The 23,569-nt window shown below is 48.7% G+C and overlaps 1 protein-coding gene across 2 annotated transcripts in view; it reads right to left on the reverse strand.

Moving 5' to 3' along the window:
* Nucleotides 1-23,569, reverse strand: part of UPF3A (UPF3A regulator of nonsense mediated mRNA decay) — an 819,005-nt gene that overhangs the window by 625,620 nt on the left and 169,816 nt on the right. For both annotated transcript variants that reach the window (XM_069637115.1, XM_069637114.1), the window contains exon 3: nt 22,532-22,638. In XM_069637115.1, coding sequence (XP_069493216.1) covers nt 22,532-22,638 — 107 coding nt within the window. The remainder of the gene's footprint in view (nt 1-22,531; nt 22,639-23,569) is intronic.

Raw genomic sequence — 23,569 nt, forward strand, 5'->3', positions numbered from 1 at the left:
AAGGCACACGCCGTTGCCCAACTGGCGAAATCCAGTGTCAGCGATGTCCGTCGCAATCATAATGGCGTGGTCCGACGCCACCTCTCCTTCCTGCAAGATCTCTAGGGCTTCCGCCCTCTTGTCGTCTGGTAGGAAGTCCAGCAGGGGGGCCAGTTTGTACCACAACTCCCTGTCGTAGCGGGCTACGATAGCCAAGGCGCTGGCCGCCTTAATCGTTGTCGCTGCAGACGAGATGACTCTGCGTCCCATCGTATCCAATTTCTTTCCCTTGCCGCCGCGGAGACGACCGAGTCCGGGGTCGGCTGTGCCCGAAGGCACAAGGGGGCCGCGTCCGGGACCCGGTACTTCTTCTCGTACCGATCCCTTCTAGCCGGCGTCGTGGATGGGTTCTTGAGGAGGGCGAGGCCCTCATCCCAAATATCGTCCAGTAGAGGTACAGAGAGGACCGTATTCCTCTTGGCCTCGCGCTGTTGATAAAGGAAACCTTCCTTCTTCTTCTCTTCCGGGCAGAGCTGGAAAAGCTCGGATGCCCTGGCGATCATGGAGCGAAACGATCCAATCTCGTCGGGCAGGGAAGCCCGGGTGGGAGGTGACGACGGCAGATCCTCGTCGTAAACCTCGTCGTCCGTACCCGTCGCGGCCTTGTCAGTCCCCGTATCATCCCCACGAGTCGTGGACGGGGAGGAGGGCTGAACAGGGCGCGATGGCTGATAAGGAGGTGGAGGATGAATCCTTCTTCTCTTAGGGGGAGGGCTCCCAGAAGGGCCTGACTCCGGGTCCCCCGTCGGGAGCGGTTCCTCCGCTGGTGGTAACGGCAGTCTCGTCCTTATCTCCGAGCATAAGGACTGTATAGCCAACAAAATGGCCACCGAGTTGTCTTGCGGCACTGGTTGAGGGGAGTCCGACAGGCGGTTAGGGGCCCCCTCGACGTTATCGTCGTCTCCTACGTCGGGATCCCTCCCGACGGGCTGGTCTTCTTCAACGCCAACGCCGTGGCTTAAGACTTCGATCAGCTCTTCCTCAGGGGTTGAGGCCAAATCCACGATGACCTCCTGCCCCCCTTTTCTTCTCCGTCAGAGGTTTCACGGGGGTCCTGTCGATGGGCATAAAAGAGGACTCCCTCCACGGTGGCAAGGAGACTCTGAGCCCCGAGGTCGCCACCACTGGTGTAGCCTCCACAGGCTGAGCCAGGGCCGCCGCGACTGTCGATAGAGGCCTTGGCCGGATGGATTAAGGCTTTCACCACCTTAGGTGCGCTCACCGCCTTCTCCTTGGGGGGAGGGTCACTGCCTCGCTCTCCCTCCGATGGGGCCTTCGAGCTCGACCGAGGTCTCTCCAGGAGCTTCGCCAGGTGCTCGGCCTTCCTCTTACCCGAATCAGAGCGTTGGCTCGTGGTTGATGGCGCCGGGGAGGATGCGCCCTGCCTGGCGCCCGTAGAGCCCAACCGTTCGGCGCTCCCGGTGCCAGCGGACTCGCGGTGCTTGGCCTTGTGTTGGACCCCCGTCGCCGGGGCGTCCTCAAAGGTCTTAGAAGACCACTCTGACTTCTTCTTCTTCTCGCCTGACGGGCACTTCCCTTCCAGCCAGTTGGCGAGACGTTGATGGCGGTCCTTCATGGTCCGCTCCGACATATTAGCGCAAAACGCACAGTCCTTCTCCACGTGCGTCTTGTCCTCATGTAGGCAGTAAAGACAAAAGGAGTGTTCGTCCTCCTTAAAGACATTCTGAAGCTGGCATCCAGGGCAGACCCTGAACAGCTTTCCGGGCGTCAAGCTTCCCTTCTCCTGGGCCATGTCCGAGATGGGCCTGAGAAACTTCTGGAGTCCTCCAAAAGCGTGGCTCGACGAAATCTTCACCCTTGAGGGGCGTAGACGAATCCGACACGGGTCCCCGTTGATCGGATGAAGAAACGGTGGAGCTTGAGGCTCTTTTGACCGAAAAATAGAAGTTTTTGAGAAAAAAACGTGAAAAAATAGCACTAACGCTCGAGAGCAATAGCACGAGGATCCCAACACTTGAACGTGCGGTAAAAATCTGAAGATGGCTGCCAGAGGCGGGGCTTAGGTAGAGGGCAGTCATTGGCTGTGGTCAGTATGACGCAGAGATCAGTGATTGGTTACTACTACGAAAGACAGATCAGAAACGAAACTGATACTGATTTTTTCTTTACCGAGGATTCCCAGCCTGACGACGGGGAATATTCATGAGCATGTGAATCCATGCCAGACCCCATGCTGGAGAATGTGAAGTTAGCAAGAGTGAACCCGACCGAGGGATGCTGATGAAGAGGGGGCAAGTCTAAAGTCCCAAGCAGTGTGTTGACAAAAGTGAACCCGGTCGAGGGATGTCCACTGGAACTGTTTTCAAAGACATTAACATTTGAGAGGGGGCCGAGTCCGACCGAGGGAGATCCAGGGGTGAAGCCAGCACCCAAGTACTTGCAGTTAAGAGGGGTCCGAGCACGACCGAGGGAGATCCAGGGGTGAAGCTATCACCCAAAGTTCAAAAGAACTGTTATATTATTTGTAGAGTACGACACATGAAGGGTCAGCACCCGGAAGAGGGGGACGCAGGGGTGAAGCCAGCACCCTACGTGAAACTGTGGTTAACAATTGAAAAGGGTCAGCGCCCAGAAGAGGGGGACACAGGGGTGAACCAGTATCCCCCTAAAGAACTTTCATTTTGTTAAAGAAACTTTTGTTTTGTTGTTTGAATACGTCAGGCCCTCGAGGCAGGAGACTTTCCAAGGAAACGAGAGTTGGCCATCCAGGCTCCTATAGACTGGAACAGAACTGTTGACTCATGCTGGGAAAGCTCGAGTGTGTGCTTTGCTCCAGGATCCCACTTTTCCCTGTGCTAAAAATGTGGGGAAGGGAGATCCAATCTACTGCATCCTGACATTTTGTTTAAGAACACTTCTTTTTTTCTTGAAAACTATCCCACACCCTTTTTGTATCAGAATAAGGTTTGGCAATAGGTTTCTTAGTACAGGCTCTTTTTATTTGACACAAGGCCACTAGGACTGCCTTATTTTTCATTTTATGGTCAAAGCTTGCTCCCATCTTAGATTTAGGTTTAGATTAGGCGTTTTTCCAACCTGCATATAGCATTCATTGTTCAATAAACAACCTTGAACTGTGATCACTTGTGTCAATCTGTCACAGATGGCACTATGTTAAGAGTGGCACAGGACACCCAGGAAGGGTTTGGGTGATTGTGCCAAAGTAAGGTGGACAGATAAGTACACACACAGCTGAAAGTAAAGAGAACGAAGAGTAGGCAAGTGTAGCAAGGAAATAAGGTACAACAGAATGGATTCCCTCTTGGGGTGTATGCAGATATAGGAAAAGAGTATTCCACGGACCTTAGGAAAAACTCTAGCCTTCTGCACAGTTTGCTATAACAGAGGCCCACGCTGTTTGCTCATGGCTTGGAACAACAGCTATGGGTGTCTGTAATGCAGAAACGAGACAAGGGAAAGGGCAGAGGTTGCCTGACGGAAACCAACAGACAAGCTCTGTACAAGGGGTCTACAAACAGAACAAGAGAAGACAGTAACAGACAAATCCAGGAAAAAGGAAGTCGATAGCAAACTAGCAGAAGGAAATGAAGGGAAAGCCGTATAACAGGATTGGATAGGGATAAAGAACAGAGGGTTGGAAACAAGGAAGAAAGCAAGGGAGCAGCAGTCAGGAAGCAGGGGGAATGCAATAACTGAAAGTAAATAAAGTAGGTGAACTGTTGTGGATAGCAGAGTTCGGTAGGGTACAAGGTTGAAAGCTCATAGGAGCAGGAAAGCAATGAGCAAGCCCAAAGGAGCAGGGCTGTAAGGAAGGGAGCCCAAAGGGAAAGGGCTTAGGGCAGCGGAGTAAAGCAGGCTGCACGGCAAGGAACCCAGAAGGGCCGGGCAGCAAGGAGTGAGCCCAGGGGAGCAGGGCCGCTGACTGTAGAATGCTGCAGAGTACTGTAGAGGGCTGCTAGGCTGAGTACCCAGCGGACAAAGGCTGTAGGTAGCAAGCAGCCGAGCATAATCGGCTGCAAGGTAGGAAGCCCTGAGTACAAGGGCTGTTGGCAGCGGAGAGAAGCAAGCTGCGCGGCAAGAAGCCAGAAGGACCTGGCAGCAAGGAGTAAGTCCAGAGGAGCAGGGCCGATGACTGTAGCAGGCTGCAGAGAACTGAAGTCCAGCGGACGAAAGCTGTAGGTTGAAGGCAGCGGAGCGTGATCGGCTGCAAGGCGGGAGCCTGGAAGACAGGAGCGGAAGGTAGCAGATGAGCGTGATCGGCTGCAAGACAGAAGCCCGGAAGGGCAAAGGCAGAGGCTGGGAAGCAGCAGAGCGTGATCGGTTGCAAGGCAGAGAGCCCAGCAGGGCATTGGATCCAAAGCAGGAGTAAGGAGGAACCGCATACAAAGATCCATAGCTCGAAGCAACAAGGTACAGGAAGGACTCTTAATGCAAGAGACTGAGCCCCTGCAGGCAGCAGCTTTTATACCGCCCTGCCCAGCACAGAGGCAGGCTAATTGGTTGCACCTGGATCAGCACACCTGCATAAAATCTGCCTCCTCCCTCTCTGTTCCTGAGCTGGTGGAAGCAGAGCTGATCCCTAGGGCTTCTGGGGATTGTAATTCCGATGATGACAAATAGGAATAGCCAGGAATAGATAGTTATAGCCAAGTGCATTTGGTAAGTGTAGTTTCTTGGGAAAAATAGAAAAGCACCAAAGTCTTGCAAATGGGAAATAAGGTCCAATAAGTGAATAGCGGTTGATCCAAGAGTTCTCTGTAGATAAATGAATAACCATTAGTCCATAATGATCGCCAATGTATGCGCCCATGGCGCAGGCATGACAGTATGCCCCTCTCCAGGCCCCTCTCCAGGCTCCCTGAAGACCGACCAACAAGAAGAATGTCTGTCACACCGTGAAAAAGTCTCATACCAAAAAGGCACATCATGAAGCACCAAAAACTGTTTAAGGTTGCAAGGTGAGAGTCTTGAAGGACAGAGACCGTACCAATGTTCTGAACCATTGAGGTAGAATTCAGAAAAGAAAGTCTTTGGAGCACAAAACCCAACAGTGTGTTCATGGACAGAGGAACTGTGAATGTCTGCTGCAGGCTCCATGGCAAATTTTGTCTTGAAAGTAGTGGTCTTCCTAAGAGTCGGCAACAGTATATTGTTGAAAGGTAGAGCCAGAGATACAGCTGAGTTGGTTGCTCTAGAAAGGTTTTCCAAGGCGTCAGAAGCAACAATGGCAAAGTCAAGATTAGCCGCAGAGAATTCAGGAGTCACAGCGGCGTGTTCTCCATGATTTGTAGGAAGTTCAGAAGCCACAGCAGCAGGGAGATCATGAATGGCTGTAGATAGTTCCGATGCTGTAGCAACTGGGTGTGTGGGTGCCATAGGAGAACCAGCGGGCAGGGACGCACCTGAGACCGGTAGAGTAGAGTCTGGTAGTTTAAGTGCTGCAGAGGCACCAGCAGGAACAACCGGTGCTGTAGTCTTAAAAGAAGAGCTGTTACCTGGCTTAGCAACAGGTACTGTCCTTGCAGGCAGAGAGGAAGGGGGTGCTTCTTCTGCAGAAAGAGTGATATGAGATGCTGCAACAGTAGCAGATTTAGAAGTATTAGCAGGAGGAGCAGCAGAGATTGGGCTAGCAGATACAGTAACAGGTAGTATGACAGATGTGGGGTCAGGATAGGGTAGGCGTTCTGAAGGCTGGTCTTCAAAGTCTGGTGTACTCAGATTGCTAGGTGGGTCTGGGGTATTGACTGATGGAAAGGCTGGATTCCAGACAGGTACTAGGTATTGTTCAGAATCTGACTCGTGGTCTGGTGTACAAAACCCTTAGAAGCAGAGTACATTTCTGATTTGATCAATTCAGAAGAGGCTATAAGTGTGAGTAAAGGACTGTAGTCAAGGGTAAGAGCGGAACAATCCTTTGACTCAGAAGGATCTCTAATCAGAAGATTACACTTGACTTGTGGTGTAATGGCAGTGTGAGTGATTTGGCCCACCGAAGCAGTTAATTCTTTACTGTCTGTACTACAACCCGAGTTACTGTGGCTGGAAAGTGAAAGAGCGGTGTCAGACCTTAGAAGGGAGGCATATGCTAAATTTAGGTCTTCCATCTGTTTGGTATAGGTCTGTATCCTTTTCTGCGTGGCAATTCCAGGCCTTATCATGTCGATCTCTAAAGACAGAATGTCGGGTGTAGGACATAGTGTCAGAATGTCTGGAAAATTGTGTCCCTTCATTAAATTTTTACTATGTAAATAAACAAAGTCATCATAGAGATCTTCGGTTTGTCTTTTAAGGCGTAGGAGTTGTTCTTGAAGCAGGTATGTTCCATTAGCCTGATCTAAAGCTTCAGAATCTGGTGTAGCAGAAAATTTGGTTGTAGCAATAGGAAGACTGACCTTAAGGTTATTATGGTTAGTAGATACTGGGGAAGCATTAAGACAACCGATGGTCAGTATTGTTCTTGTGTACCCAGGACCAGGTGGACGAACCTCAGGATACTGAATGCCTTGTCCTGTCAAATGAGGGTTTCCAGCAGTTTGGGGAGCTTGCGAAGCTGATCTTGAGCATATCACTCTAGCAACAGCGTACTCTGGTTTAGAGGCTCCCCCAATGAGTGCAATATCCTTGGCTGTAGCAGTGTTAGATGAATTGACCGAAGACACAGGAGTGTTTTTCACTGTTTGAGCTAACAAGATCTGTAAGAATTCATTATCTTGCTGTAGCTCTTCAACAGATAAGGACTGCGGATCATAGTCGCAAATGTCATAATAATTATACATGGAAGAAGGGTCAGCAAGCCAGTGAGTGTAGTACCGTGCTTGTAAATCTTTGTTTACTAAGGCGAGACTGTTCTTTAGACTAAGGTTCTTGTTTGCTGTCTTTAGGGAACCTATAGATTTTTGCAAAGGTTTCTTAACCCGAAAGGAAAGCATCCTTGGTATGTGTGTGCCTTTCCTGCCTATAGAACAAGACATTTTTTGCTCTTGCATTCTGTCACGGATGGCACTATGTTAAGAGTGGCACAGGACACCCAGGAAGGGTTTGGGCGATTGTGCCGAAGTAAGGTGGACAGATAAGTACACACACAGATGAAAGTAAAGAGAACTAAAAGTAGGCAAGTGTAGCAAGGAAATAAGGTACAACAGAATGGATTCCCTCTTGGGGTGTATGCAGATATAGGAAAAGAGTATTCCACTGACCTTAGGAAAAACTCTAGCCTTCTGCACAGTTTGCTATAACAGAGGCCCACGCTGTTTGCTCACGGCTTGGAACAACAGCTATAGGTGTCTGTAACGCAGAAACGAGACAAGGGAAAGGGCAGAGGTTGCCTGACGGAAACCAACAGACAAGCTCTGTACAAGGGGTCTACAAACAGAACAAGATAAGACACTAACAGACAAATCCAGGAAAAAGGAAGTCGATAGCAAACTAGCAGAAGGAAATGAAGGGAAAGCCATATAACAGGATTGGATAGGGATAAAGAACAGAGGGTTGGAAACAAGGAAGAAAGCAAGGGAGCAGCAGTCAGGAAGCAGGGGGACTGCAATAACTGAAAGTAAATAAAGTAGGTGAACTGTTGTGGATAGCAGAGGACGGTAGGGTACAAGGTTGAAAGCTCATAGGAGCAGGAAAGCAATGAGCAAGCCCAAAGGAGCGTGATCGGCTGCAAGGTAGGAAGCCCCGAGTACAAGGGCTGTTGGCAGCAGAGAGAAGCAAGCTGCGTGGCAAGAAGCCAGAAGGACCTGGCAGCAAGGAGTAAGTCCAGAGGAGCAGGGCCGATGACTGTAGCAGGCTGCAGAGGACTGAAGTCCAGCGGACGATGGCTGTAGGTTGAAGGCAGCGGAGCGTGATCGGCTGCAAGGCAGGAGCCTGGAAGACAACAGCAGAAGGTAGCAGCTGAGCGTGATCGACTGTAAGACAGAAGCCCGGAAGGGCAAAGGCGGAGGCTGGGAAGCAGCAGAGCGTGATCGGCTGCAAGGCAGAGAGCCCGGCAGGGCACTGGATCCAAAGCAGGAGTAAGGAGGAACCGCATACAAAGATCCATAGCTTGAAGCAAAAAGGTACAGGAAGGACTCTTAATGCAAGAGACTGAGCCCCTGCAGGCAGCAGCTTTTATACCGCCCTGCACAGCACAGAGGCAGGCTGATTGGTCGCACCTGGATCAGCACACCTGCATACAATCTGCCTCCTCCTTCTCTGTTCCTGAGCTGGTGGAAGCAGAGCTGATCCCTAGGGCTTCTGGGGATTGTAGTTCCGATGATGACAAATAGGAATAGCCAGGAATAGATAGTTATAGCCAAGTGCATTGTGGTAAGTGTAGTTTGTTGGGAAAAATAGAAAAGCACCAAAGTCTCGCAAATGGGAAATAAGGTCCAATAAGTGAATAGCGGTTGATCCAAGAGTTTTCTGTAGATAAATGAATAACCATTAGTCCATAATGATCGCCAATGTGTGCGCCCATGGCGCAGGCATGACACAATCTTACTTGTTGCCACCGTGAGTTCCTCACACTGCATGCTCTCCTCAATAATCTTCTCCCCGTTTTGGTGTCCGTAAGCCGGTGGGCTCCACGGACTCTGTACTAGCCCCCAAAGTATCTCAGAGAGCACCTGAGAAAAGCAGGATTCTGAGAAAAGCAGCATTCTCCAGCCACATCAGCTTGTCAGCTGCTTTGCTGGTTTAAATTTCCCGGCCCCATGTTTGTTCTCCAACCACTAGAGTGCAGCATTTGCTCGTGACTTTCAATGATTCTAATTACTCGGTTCATTTTATTCGTCCCAGTATTCTTGCACTTATTGTAATGGTAGTCTGTTTCTGATAACTTATATTCAGACTAGAAAAGTGTTCTCAATATTATATCTTGATGGCTTATATAAGGAGTTTGGAAAGGTGTCTCAGGATCCTTCCTAGGGGGGTCAGGGGAGATATGACAACATGCCATCAAGGTATGGGGAATGTAGGGTATCTCGTAAGTAAAATGGGGAAACCATGTCTCATCCAATGATGTCATGATTTCCTCCTGAGGGCTGCCTCCCCCCATGTGATCCTCCCTCATATAGCCGTCACAGGATTTGGATCAGGTAACGGCTGCTGTCCCCTGGCCACATGGGGAGAGGTTACTGCCGGGAAAGTAGAAGTGTTGGCACCATCGGATTCATCACAACTCCTACAATCGGGAACAGGCACCTGAGCCTTTTACAAATGTTGCTTTATCACAGTGTTAGACAGGGAGAAAGGCTATCCCTCCACATCCTTGTAAGCTACTATTGCAGAGATGTAGGTGCAGCATGACTCAACTGAGACCCCCAATGGAGCCAGCTCATATATGAAGTAGAGAACCAGGTCTAATACAACATTCATGCGGTTCAACTCTCTCCCAAGAGACTAGTGGCAAACCCTTTCCCAGTATAAAGGCAAATGGACCCTTGTGGATGAACAGCTAGAAGGAGTCCTGACTGATAACTGAAGGGACTGGGATGGAGGGATATCAAATCATCCTCCCATCCTGGGATAGAAAGTCCAGTCTCTGGGGAGCTTGACCAGAGTAGTTGAGCCAGAGCCTTCTGGCCTGAGAACCAATACCTGGATGACCACAGAGGTGTCACCAGAATAATGGAGCATTTCCTGCTATTCCCTGAACTTCTTCGGAAATCTGCGAAAGAGGGGAAAGGGGGAAAATGCATAAATCACCCTCCCATGCCAAGAAATAGTCAGACCATCCTCCAGGGAGTTCTGGTGTCTGCACAACCCAAGTCAAAAAGGGGCCTTTTTGAGGGGGTCATGAAGGCATCCACCAAGGGGACTCCCCACCTAGTAAAGAGGTCATGCACCACCACCAAGAGGAATTTCTACTTGTGGACAGACACTTCCACCCTGCGGAGGGCACCTGCCTCAGGATTCTCCTCTCCGAGAAGGTGGAGGGCCTGCATATGAATGCACTGATGAAGGGCCCATTCCCAAAAATCAACCACCAGAACATGCAGCTCTGGTGACTTGGTCCCACCCTCCTTTTTCAAGGAAAACAGGGTGGTGGTGTTCTCCTGCAAGCGTTCCTGATGATCGGTTGAAAGAGTTTTAAGGCAATGAAGAAGGCCTAGGGCTCCAGAACATTGATGTGAAACGTTGTTTGCTTTGAATCCCACAAAATATGCATCCAGAGGTCATCCCATGCTGGTTCCCAACCCCACGAGGTATGAGTGGTTGTTTATGGTCCATGTGGGAAAGGAATATGAAAACCTGAGATTGGATACATCATTCCACCGCTTCAGATCTGGGTGCAAGGACAGTGGATATGAATCACTGATTACTGTGGATGTGCCACTTGAGATCAGACAGAAGTCAAATAAACCTGAGTTTGTCTCATCTTGAGCATGGTGTAAGGCACTGATAAAATGCACAAGGCCATGAAGCCCTGAGGCACAGCATCCTCTGGTCGAAAATCTGGTCAAGAAGAGAGAGCAGGTCAAAAGGATGTCCGGGATCCTCTGCTCTGTCTGGAAGACCCTGGACAGAAGAGAGTCCCAAAAAAGCCAATTAAGGAAAGCTTCTGAGTGGGCACCAGGGAGGACTTTGCCGGATTCACCGACAAGGTGAAACAGAAGATCCAGCAGAACTCTAAGAGAGGCCTTGACCTCAAATGGATTGAAGGCCTGAACCAGCCAGTCATTGAAGTAGTTATAGATGTGGATGCCCACTGCCTGATGAAGGAAGCCAACAGAAACATCAGGAAATGGTACTAAAATTGTCGCTTCCGAGAGAGAAGTATATAAAATGCCATTTCGATTCCCCAATCCGAATGTGCATATAGGCCTTCTTCAGATCACTGTGCAGTTCCATTATTCCTGGCATTGGGCAGGCTGGATTTTGGCTAATGATATCATCTTGAACCTTTCCAAAGGGAGGACGGTATTGAAGGAGGACAAGCCCAGGATGGTGCGCAGGCCAGTCCGGTTGTTCAGCACAGTGACCAACCTCAAGAAAAACCTGTTCCTGTTCTGGGATGGAGGGACCTCCTCAACTGCTCTGATGTCCAAGAGTTTCAGGACCCCAGACGCTAAAGAGAGTGCCGTTATCTGGGGTAGAGGAGGGCAGGAGGGTGGGTTAGAGGACGAGGTAGGGAGGCGGTACCCACACCTGGCAACAAAGAGGATCCAAGGATCTGAGGTAATTTCCCTCCGTTCCTCCAGGTGGGAAGGGATTCTCCCCCCACCAGATTAAAATGAGAACAAATGAGCCTGGCCTTGTTTTGATTTGGGATCTGAAGAATGGAAGGGGGCCTTCGAGCAGTGCATTGCCCCCATCCAGGTGGGATGGCACCAGTGCTTGAACAGTGGATCTAAAGCTGTTTGGAGGGAGGAAGGGCTTGACTTTCTGCAGAAGGGAGAGCTTATACCAAACTGTCTGAGTTTTCTTCACTTTGTGTGTCTTGCAGGAGAGGTGTTTGTCGATGTGGAACCCGAGGGACTTGGCGCAGGAGGTGACCTCAGGTGTGAAGCCCTCAGATTTCATGGTTGATAGCCAGGTCTGTATGTCTGGGTGTTCGGTGTTGTTGGTGAAAAGTATGAATTTGGTCTTGGAGGTGTTGCTCTTCAAGTATTCACTGGCCATCCAAGACTGGATCAGCGAGAGGAAGGTTTTGAGCCTATGGATGTCCTTGGTGGAGTTTCTCTTGAGGTACAGCTGTGTGTCGTTGGCGTATTGGTGGATGCTGATGTTTTGTGTGGCTAGAAGGGCTCCCAGCAGCTCCATGTATAGATTGAATATCACTAGGGAGAGGATGGAACCCTGCGGGACTCCAAAGGTGACCGGTAGCATTAGTGATCTAGAGGAGTCCAACTGAACAAACTGTTGATGGTTGGCGAGGTAGGACTTGAACCAGTGTAGGACAAGGTTGCTGATCCCCATGCGCTGATGTAGGGTTGTCCATAAGGGCCTAGTATTCTACTGGGTGAAAAGGGGTCGAGAGGTTGAGTAGAACCAGGCGGCAGGGGTGGCCTTCGTCAAGGATGTTGAGGGCGTTGGCGACCACCTGTATGGTTTCTGACTCTGTGCTGCATTTGGGTCTGAACCCAGATTGGTAGGTTTAGAGGATATTGTTGGTGTCGATGTGTTGCTGTAGTTGTGCTGCTATTGCTTTCTCAATGATCTTACCCAGGAAGGGAAGATGGGTGATGGGGCGATAGTTACCAGGATCCAGAGTGTGTTTCTTTTGTAGAGGGAGGATTTGTCTTATTTTTTTAGGGTTGTGCCTTGAGTTAGGGAGCTGTTGATGATCTCCAGGTAGAGAAGGAGAACTTCTGTGGGGAGGGTCTTGAGGATGGATGCTGGGAGGATGTCGTCTGTATACGATGTGGCTTTGAGGGTGGCCAAGGTTTCTACCAGGTCCTCTGTCGAGAGTGTCTTGAATGTTGTCTAGGGTGTAGAGATTTTGCCAGGAGGGACGTGAGGTGGGTCTGTGGATGCAGAGCTGGTGTCTATGTGCTGGCAAATCTTGCTGATTTTGTATTAAGAAGGTGTTGATGGCGGTGGATTTGATGGAGTGTGGTATGGCAGGGTCGCAAATCGGATTGACGCATTGCTTGACCGCTTTGAAGAGGGCTCTGCTTTTGTTGTCGGCTTCTGCTATGGTGTTCTGATAGTAGGAGGCATTTGCTGTGTTCATTAGTTGTCGGCAGGTTACTCGGAGTTCCTTGAGGAGTGCCAGGTCGGATGTGGTCCTGGGGCTGTGGCATATTTTCTCTTGTTTCCTGATGACTCTTTTGCTGAAGTTGAGTTCTTGTGTGTACAAGTGTTCTAACAGTTTCGGTTTATAGGTGTGCTGTTTCAGAGGCACGTGTCAGTCGGGGGAGGCTGAGAGGATGGCGTTGAGTGCTTCCAGTAGAGAGTCGCAATTTGGTTGGGGGTGTTCGGTCCATGTAAGGTAGAGGCTGACAAGGTCTTCCATGAGGGCTTCCACCGGGAACTTCTTGAAGGACCTTAAGGTTTGTCTGATCGGTTTCTGCTGGGAGTGCTTGACTGGGGTGGTGTGCAGGATGTTGAAGACATGGCTAGGTGGTCAGACTAGTCAAGCGGAGAGGAGAGCGGTACTGGAGAGAAGACAGTGCAGTGATTATTAAGTCGAGGATGTTACCTTTCTCGTGTGTTGGGTCTTTTGTGTGCTGTGTGAGGCTGCGGGTGTTGAGAAGGCAGAGGAGAGTTTCCTTCATTCTGTTTGGTGGCCTTGTTGCCTGGCAGGTTGAAGTCGCGTAGGAAGATGTTGCTGGCGTACGTGAGGGACATGGTGGTGACCAGGTCGGTGAAGTCTCTGATGAAGGCGGCGTTGGGTTTGGGACTAATGATAAAGATTAGAGACCTCGAAATGAAGGTCCAGGATTTTTTCTGAAATTAACTTGGTTTTGTGCAAGTAGGGTTGCCTCCTCATATTGACCTTCACCGTCATACCTGGTCGCAGTTGACTGAAGAAGAACTTGGCATCAAGAAAACCTGCTTTGGAGGCCTCAAGTTTGTCTACTGGAAAAAACATTGTCAAAATCAGCGACTGTAGCGTGGCAGACACCACTACGAGAGAGGAAGTTTGAGGATAAGAGGCAAGGTACATGGTCTCAGAGGACAAGGGCCTCTGTCCACCTTTCAACGAATAAGCCTAATGTGCTTATTTGCTGCTTTCAAGCATGCCACTATCATTCCGATTCTGAAGAAACCTACTGCTGATCCCCTGCTCACCTCTAACTTCCGTCCTTTCTCACTTCTCCCATTCCTCTCTAAGCTACTCGAGCGCCTTGCCTACTCACAGCTCTCAACTTTTGGCACCAATCTCTCTCTCCTACCCCCCTCTCAATCTGGCTTCCGTCCTAAACATTCTCCTGAAACGGCCCTCACCTACATCCTTAACTCCCTCCTCTCCGCTCGACACTCTAAGCAATCCTCTGTCCTTATTCTTCTTGACCTCTCTGCTGCCTTCAACACTGTCGATCACCCCCTTCTTCTCAACACTCTTTCTTCCTTTAGATTCAAAGGCTCTGTTCTTAACTGGCTATCCTCTTACCTCTCCTCCCGCTCTTTTACTGTTTCCTGGGGAGGCCGCTCCTCTCCTACCCAGCCACTGGAATACAGAGTACCCCAAGGTTCGGTGCTTGGCCTTTTCCTTTTCTCACTCTACACCTCCCTCCTTGCCCCTGTTATCTCCTCATTTGGCATTTCTCACCATTTCTATGCTGACGATACTCAGCTCTTCCTTTTCTTCTCTTCCTTCTCTACCGACCTCCACCTTAAACCCTCTTCCTGTCTTACTGCCATTAAAAACTGGATGTCTTCCCGCTTTCTTTCCCTCAACACTGATAAAACTGAAGTAGTTTTCTTACCCTCCAACTCTCTTCCCCGTCCCTCTCCTCTTCCTTTCAATCATTTTCCTCCTTCCATTCTCCCTATCTCTGTCCACGCTCGCAACTTAGGCATTCGCTTTGACTCCTCTCTCCCTTTCTCCCATCATATCTCTCTCACCTCTCGTGTCTGTCGCTACCACCTCTTTAATATTCGCAAAATCCGCCCCTTTCTCACTTTCCATGCTACTAAACTTTTAATCTCCTCCCTTATCTTCTCTCGCCTCTTCTACTGCTCCTCCTTACTCTTTGGACTACCTACTTCTCATCTCGCCCCCCTCAAATCTATCTACCATTCTGCCGTCGTACCCTCTGTCTCCTCACCTCCCGTGCCTCCATCTCTGCTTCCCTTTCGTCCCTTGGCTGGCTTCCCTTTCACTCCCAATTTAAATTTCATTTTCTCTGATTAGTCTTTAAATCTCTCCATGGTCTTGCTTCCCCTCATCTCTCCTCCCTCCTCTCTTTCTACACTCCCTCCCGCTCCCTTCGCTCTGCTGACCACTTCCTTCTCACTGTTCCTCCATCCCCTTGTGCCACCTCCCGTTTCCGCTCCTTCCAGCTCCTAGCCCCCCTGCACTGGAACTCCTTACCTCTCCCAATCCGCTCTATTCCTACCTTTTCCTCATTCCGCACATCCCTTAAATCTCTCCTTCTCCATTTCCCGCCATGAAACCCTCCCCCCTTCTTGCTCCCCCTCCATCCTTTTTCTTTTCACCATGATCATCTCCCTCCCCTCCGCCCCATCCTCACCCTTTTACCCCATCCGTTTGCCTCCTCCTTCTCCTCCCCATCCCTCCCCCTCCCACTCAGTCCTACTGCACTACTCTCCCTCTTCCCTCCAGTTTAATTGCTCTACTTACTGTTTTGTTGGACTGATTCATAATTGTAAATTGCTTCTACTGTTATACTGTTATATTGTTAATGTTATTTGTATCCTGTTATTAAAATGTGCAGCGTTTTGGAGTAAAGCGCTATATAAACATAATAAATACAATACAAATACAATGTGGTTTGAACTATATTCACAGGGCCTCTGTCATGACATCTTTCTGGAGCGGCACGCCAGATTTGTCACTCATGCAAGCTGACAGCACCCCTGGCAAGATGCCTGTGTCAACCGGTGGGCTCTCTGGTGTGGAGATGCCCAAAAACCCAAGCAGCACTATGACTCGGTTGTGAAAGGCCATTACTGAGGTGAGTAATTCATCTTCCTGCTCGTTTCCTGTGGCATGTGCCCTTAATCCCCTGTGTCAGAAGGGAACCAGAAGAGGAGCCAATGCAGCAGCAATGGTGGCGGCTGCGTTGGCAGTCGAGGAAGCGCCAGTGCCGAAAACAGTGCCCCGGGGGTACATGCCATGCTGGAATTGATGGAATGATGCTCGCCACAGGCGTGACAACCATGGAAGGCAGGGGGAACATCATCTTTGCTAGCTGAGGCAGCAACATCTCACAAATGATATCCTGGAAATAACCCTGCATGGCAGGGGACTGCATGATCATCTTGAACTTCTTGGGGTAGTTTCCTGCCTCACCAACTTAACTAAAGGTGCTCATCTGTCGTCAGGAAGTCAATAAAGGAAATGTCCTCTTTCCAAACCTATCTCTATCTATCCCTACCACTAATAACCGATAACTAAACTGGGCCAGACAAATGTCTGTCGTTATGGGGCCTCCCGATTGACTTTTTGTCTTGTGGCTTATTGTCAGGGTTTCTTCCTTTAGCATTGTTAACCTTGTAAACACAAATGTCTCTCTTCCTCAATGGGCCTCTTTGGGGTAATCTCTTGAAATAATACCGGTGGGTCTGATCTATGAGTTTCTGTAACTCTTCCCAACAGTCACTATATCTTAGGCTCCAATTTACATGACTCTTGTCTTTAGTGTTTTCCACATTTGCTTTCCACCTTCTTCCTCTTATTGTATATGGTTCAAAGTTTTGATAAACTTTGAGGTTTGTCCCTTCTTGGGAACTCTTTAATACATCCTGTTTGTCTTGTTTTGTTTCACTCGACACTCTTATTAAACACTATGTCGTATCACTTATCTTCAAGTAGCTTTCCCTGACTTCTCTCCAGGGTGCTTCTAACACCAAATGTCTTTTTCCTCTGAGTTAATGTCTCATACTCATTTTTATTCTTGAATATTTCCTCTGAGATCTCAATGACTTTGGTTTCTCATCCTTTCTCGCACATAACTTTTGCCCTTCCAACTTAGTATTACGAGTCTTTGCAGCAGCATCCTGCCCTCCAGCAGACCCTAATACCAGTTTTCCTCAAGATTATGCTTACGGGGCTCGGCACGCACTCAGGTTCCTTGGTCGTCTCTCTTGATCATCCGTTCATTTTGGTTTCTTGCTCACCTCCCTCCGGTCTGGTAGAGGTGGGGTTGGGTGGGGGACAGAGTAATGCTACAGTGGCTATTACTGGCATTACAGGTTGTAACCTTACTCAGGATCAAGCAAGTGATTTACAGAGACCATTACTGGCATAATTAGATTGTGGACGTAGACCCATACATGTAATTTACAGTAACAATTACTGAAAATGGAGATTGTGGTGGCAGCCTCATGCAAGCAAGGGCTTTACAGTGACCATTACGGGCATAGAGTTTCTGGCAGCAGCAGCTTCCTGCATGTGATTTACAGTGAACATATTTACTGGCAAATGCTCAGACTATTTTGAGGAAATATATAGGCTTTTCGCTGTAAATATTCACTAGACATGACTGGCTGTGAATCATGAAATGTAATGGATTTTTTTGACATGTGTTTCTCTAGTAAATTGTAGGGCTTTTCAGCACATTTGTCTCCAAAAGTATGTTGAAAAGTGCATCATTTGAGCACATTATTTTGACACTTTTTCTCAGGGAGAACCCCTCCACCCCCACCCACACTGTTCACCCTCAATTCATTTGGGCTCCCTTGCTACGCTTGGTTGCTTGCGCTCATTTGTGGAAATATTTAGTCCTTGCCACTGAAAACATGCATCACATGTGAGGGCTCACCCATGAATGGATTCTGAGCATCCAGAGGCACAGAAACTGCTCTTCTGAACACCTGTGAAGAACTGCTCACATCCCTTGATTCCAACTCCCCTGCTGTCTTCATCCTCCTTGATCTCTCTTCTGCATTTGACACAGTGAACCACTCCATCCTCATAAAAAGGCTCCATGACACCCTTGGTATCTTGGAGCGGGCACTGGACTGGCTGACCGCCTTCCTAAATGACTGCTCTTCCAAAGTCATACTGGGCACCTTCTCCCCCCCTACTTCCATCTCCACCTGTGGCATCCCCCAGGGCTCCATTCCTTTGCCTTTGCTCTTTAAAATCTACCTTACTCTGCTGGCATGCCTCATTTCCTCCATCTCCCCCAACTTCCAGTGCTATGCTGATGACATACAACTCTTCTTCAAACTTCCTACAGATGGCCATGCACCCTCCATCATCCTTGACTGCCTCTCAGCCATCCAGGCCTGGTGTACCTCCAATGATCTCTGCCTCCATGCCAGCAAAACAGAGATCCTCCTTATTGGGACGCAGAGACCCGACTTCTTCCCTTCACTGTGGCCTTCTTCCTTGGGCTCTCCCCCTGCTCCCTCTTCGGAAGCCAGAAACCTCAGAGTCATCTTCTACTCCTCTCTCTCCTTCCTCCATCATACTCAGGGCATTGCCAAGAAGTCCCACTTTTAGCTTTTCCTTCTTAAGGAATTCTACCTTTCCTCACCTTCCCACGAGACTCAATATTACCCGGGCTCTGGTTCCCTCTAGGAGTAACTATAGCAATAGCCTCCTCCTTAATCTACCTTTGTCCACTCTGCGACCCCGTCAACTAATCCAGGGTTTGGGCATTAAGACTTATCATTTGCCTCAAGCCCAGGAACCGCATCTCTCCTGCCCTTCAAAGTGTTCACTGGCTCCCAATCGCATCACAGATTGAATTCAAATCCCTTTGCATCATCCACAAGGCTGCCCTGGCCCGGGGACTACTCTACCTGCAACTCTTTCGGACTAAATATTCCCCTTCAGACACCTGCCTTCCTCTGGGACCAACTCATTGTGTGTAAAGAGGTTTGCTAAACAGAGGGCAGGTGGTCGATCAGTTTACTCAGCGGGTTCCCTTCTTTGGAACAGCCTCCCCCTCCCTCTTCATCTTGAGCAGGACCTTCTTAAGTCTCAAGACTTTCCTCTTTACCTCTTCCTTCCCTCCCTCTCTCCCCTACTGATCACACAGTGTTTGATTGGTGTGCAGGGCCCTTATGCATCCTCGGGGACCTGACCTTTCATCTTATCATCCCAGCTCCTGTCTATCCTCCGCACTTTCCCCGGCTCACCCTCCTCCACTGGAGGTCGCACTTATCTTTCTTCATAGCACTTCACCTGCTGCTCTCCATGAGCACCACAGCACCTATCCCATACCCCTCTCCCCTCTGCACTTGTACGTTCTGAACACTCACAAGGCATACACATCTACAAATCAATCCTCGCAGAAGGAACGCCAGCAGAATATTACAGAAACCTTCTAAATCTATCACTAGCAACAGGAACTGTACCGAGGACCTTCAAATCAGCATATATCAAACCACTTCTAAAAAACACAAGTGGCGATGTAGAAGACCTCTCCAACTATAGGCCGATCTCAAACATTCCCTACCCGGCAAAACTCCTAGAAACCTACGTATATAAATTAACCCAAGAACACGTAGAAAAACACCACCTGCTAGACCAAGCTCAAGTCGGTTTCAGACCTGCAAGAGGAACGGAAACAGCACTACTATCCATCTGGGACGACCTTAAAACTAACGCAGACGCAAACACAACCTCAGCGCTTATCCTACTCGACCTCTCCGCAGCCTTCGACACAGTTAGTCATGACACCCTAACCAAAAGACTAGAAGACATAGGCATAACAGACACAGCACTACTCTGAACTAAATCATTCCTAACAGACAGAACAGAAACCGTATGGATCAAACCCTTCAAATCCACTCCAAGAGTTAACGACTGTGGAGTGCCACAAGGATCCTCACTATCACCACTGTACTTTAACATCTACCAGACACCGGTTATCAGAATCTTGAAAAAATACAACATTACATGCTACAACTACGCAGATGATACACAAATCATCTACAAAATCAAAGACACCCAAGCCGATGGTGCAACCCTAATCGAGTGTCTAAAAGAAGTCTTCAACTGGATGACTGCAAACAACTTGAAAAGCAACCCAGGAAAGACAGGAATCATGATCATATCCAAAGACCAAGAGAACGAAACCGCCATCCCATGGCCAATGGAAATGGGAATCGCACCATCACCATCTAAGGTAGTAAAAAATCTGGGAGTCCTGATGGACAACACCCTAACCTTAGAACCACAAATAAATGCAACAGTCAAGAAATGTTTTTTCCTCCTCCACACAGCAAGAAGAATCCTACCTTTCCATTCCTTCAGGCACAAAATACTCACTATCGTCGCCCTCATCCGCCCTCATCATGTCAAAAATCGACTTTGCAAACAGCCTCTACCTCGGAATACCAGAATACCTCCTGAAGAAACTACAAGGGATCCAAAATACAGCAGCCAGACTACTCCTCAAACTATCAAGAAGAGAACACATCACTCCTGCTCTAACAACACTACACTGGCTCCCAGTAAAACATTGCATCACCTTCAAAACAATGTGCATAACGCACAGGGCAATCAGCGGACAAGGAGCAGAATTCCTACAAAATAAAATAATCTACAAGCCAACAAGACTCCTCAGGTCAAGCAACGAAATCCGCCTGGAACCAAAACCATACCTCAAGAAAAAACTGGGAGGCACCTCCTTCTACCACTTAGCTGCAAAAACCTGGAACAACATCCCAAAAGAAATAAGAAACACCAAAGATCACCTAAAATTTAGGAAATTACTAAAAACCTGGCTCTTCAACACCACAAACGAAAACTGAAACACAAAGGAAAAGGGATGACCAAACTAGACTAGACACGGACAACTCCATGAACCGACTGGGAAGCTCCCACGGCACCCGGACGAGTGACGCTGGGTAGAGTGCAACACAGGCGACACCCTTGGAGACTGAATCAACAAAACCCACCATAATCCCACCCAACACCCCACTCGCCCCTTAGTTGCCACCAGGCACCACAGTATTATGGAATTGTCGGGATATTGGCAATCACCACAATAGTTGAGCTGTGGACATTGGCAGATGCACGGGCCGTATGAGTGGGAAGGGAAGATAGATAGGGCTGTAAGGCAGGCTGGCGGATTAGGGGGCCAGATGTGAAAGGGACCTTGAAGGCCGGACAGAGGCATAGGGGTGCTACCGAAACCCATCTGGGGAGATTACAGAAGCCCTCCGCCTCAAGCCAGGAAAGAGATGCCAACTAACCAATTGCACTAACAAATTTCCCCCTCTGCATACATCTCTCAAACACCAAACCAAACACAACCACAAACCTACAGCACAACAAACCGCACAAACTTCACTACATGCCAACAACAAAACAAAAACACACATAGACTCACACAACAGTACACAACGACTACCGGCCGCAAACACCGTAGGCCCAACCAACGGTCCCACCGGGCTGAGGCCGCCAACAGCACATCACTGCTCTCTTGCACTTTTCCAGCTCCCTCCCACTAACCCCCCTCCCTTCCGCTTTCAGAGCCGCCAGAGCGCCAGGGGACCACTCCGGTGGTGATAGTGCGCGGTACAAATGTCCTTTAAGATTAACATAGTAGGTTTCTCTTCCCCTCTCAATTGTCTCTTCTTATATCTCTGTATTTAACTATTTATTTAACATTGTGTAATTACATTGGGCCTCATTACACGGTAGGCGGTAGGGGTTTACCGGTACCGGTAAGGGCACTGGTAAACCCCTACCGCCTTACTACGAGTTCCCTTTGCGGGACCCGACTTTAACGGCTGGTTTTACCAGCCGTCAAAGTAGGGTGCCGCAAAGGGACCTTGGAGCTAATTACGGCACCGCAATTTGCGGTACCGTAATTAGCACCTTCCCCATTCCCATTATGCCCTATGGGGGCAAAAATGGGAATGGGGAAGAGCCTTGGTGAATGGGGAATTACCGCCCCCGCTCACCTTGGAGTAGGGCGGTAATTCCGCCATCCACCAAGGTGGACACGGTAAAATACCGGCGGCAACGTCTAATGAGACCCATAGTCTTTCATCCCCTGTCCCGTCTTGTTGCCCTGTGGGCGCTTTGAAACAGTATTTGCTTCCTGTATAAGCGCCTAACAAGTGAACAAGAAATAAATAAATAAATAAAATCATTTAGAACCATGATGCCCATTCAGGAGCTATCCACCCCCTTCTTGCACCAAAACCTGCCCCTCCCACTGGTGCCAATTAGCATTCTGACTGTGCCTTTCTTCTAGACACACCCTAGGCCAGTGGTCTTTAAACATTTGTATACCGAGTCCCTCCTTGAATAAAAATATTGTTTTGGGCCCTCCTACCCCCCACAAGTTATAACTGCTTATATTTTCTATTAAATGCTCATACCTTCTACTAAAAACAGCCACTATAATCCCTTTTTAAAGAACTTTGCATCCCCCGTGGACATCATTCGGGCCCCCCTAGACAGGCCAGTCCCACAGTTTCAAGACCACTGCCCGGCAATGCTGCCTAAAAATCACCTTCATCCAGGCGTGGACTAGCCTATTGGGTAGCAGGACAATACTCAAAGTGTGCACCAAACATGCTAGTGTGGGCCAGTTTTTTTTTATCAAAGTGTGCCAATTATCAGGACAAAGTGGGCGAGTTTGAGTTACTTTACTGGGCCTCTAACAGTTTTGGCTAGTATAACTGAACAAATATAAACATATTTAACATGCCTTCTTTGTAACACATTTTACCAACCTCTGTTCCAGGGATACTACTTAATCAGTGTGTCACAAAAGGAACTAATTGCCATTTGTGACTGTGGGCCACTTTTTCATTGGTGCCCAAGCAAATTGCATGCCTCAGTCCGACCCTGCCTTCGTCATTGTAAGGCCTTGACAACACTCAAAGAATCATGTGGCAAACATCCCGTTTTGGAATCTATTGCTCAGAAGTGACCATTTCAAAGGCAGAAGCGTATTTATTATACATAAAAAGGTCTGACCTTTAATGTCAATGAAAACGTAGCCATCAAAGCGATCTCTGAACAGGATGATGTCTTCAGGATTTCGAAAATGTATATATGCTCTTGAAAAGAGATGGGGGTAGAGGCTGTAAGAAGACATTAAGATATAACTGCATTACACTCTGTGCCAGTTGAGCAAAACATACCCTTCTCATGTCAGAGCAGAAAACATTTATGGACAATGTTAAGCCTTCACTTGTAAATTGGCAGAGTAATATTAGAACAAAAACAAATGTTTTCCACTTCAATTTGAACGTGAAATATAAACAACCATGAAACCAGAACCTTGTGGTGCATGTACTTTCCTCTTATCTTACAAAATGTTTAAACTATTGTGACAAATCTAGCAATATCGCCACCGATTCTCTGGAGGGAAGATTCTCTTATGTGGCCAGAGATAAGCAGAAGCAACCTGACTCTCACCCAGGGGGTGGCTATCTGCAGGAGGCCCACATATGGATAGACCAACTGCATAGAGGAAGGAAAACCATAGAGCAAAATAACTTGGCAACCTTAATTCCACATCACACCCATACATCTGTACAACATACATGTATGGCTTATTGTAACAGAGGAGGAAATCCAAGTTTGTTTTCCAGCCAAATGCCTTGCCCCCCTCCCGCCCCCATTTAAGTACTGAGACGAGGAAGAGATGGAGCAATAAAGATGCCTAGAAGCGTTAAGCCAACGCTACGTTCTAGTCTTTGGAAACCTTTGACTGATGCCAGGAAGTTTAAAACTAACACAGCGGATAGCAATGAGAGAATGTGAATGAGTCTGAGGCAGTCTGCAACCAATGCAAATGCTGACAAAGTCGCCAGAAACTAGGAGATTGAGAACCGCAAAGCAGAGGCCCAAACGGACGGTGCGAGGAGGGACCGAACCGAACACAGCCTGCCACCTAGTTACTGGGAGCAGCAGGAGCCACTCAGAGTAGGAGAAATGAGAGCGAAGGCGGACCAGCTGACAGGACGTATGCCTAGTCAGCGGACTGAACGAGAAGCCAATGTCACGACC

Source organism: Ambystoma mexicanum, chromosome 7p (assembly GCF_040938575.1).
Source record: "Ambystoma mexicanum isolate Mex_15411 chromosome 7p, UKY_AmexF1_1, whole genome shotgun sequence".
Taxonomy (NCBI): Eukaryota; Metazoa; Chordata; class Amphibia; order Caudata; family Ambystomatidae; genus Ambystoma; species Ambystoma mexicanum.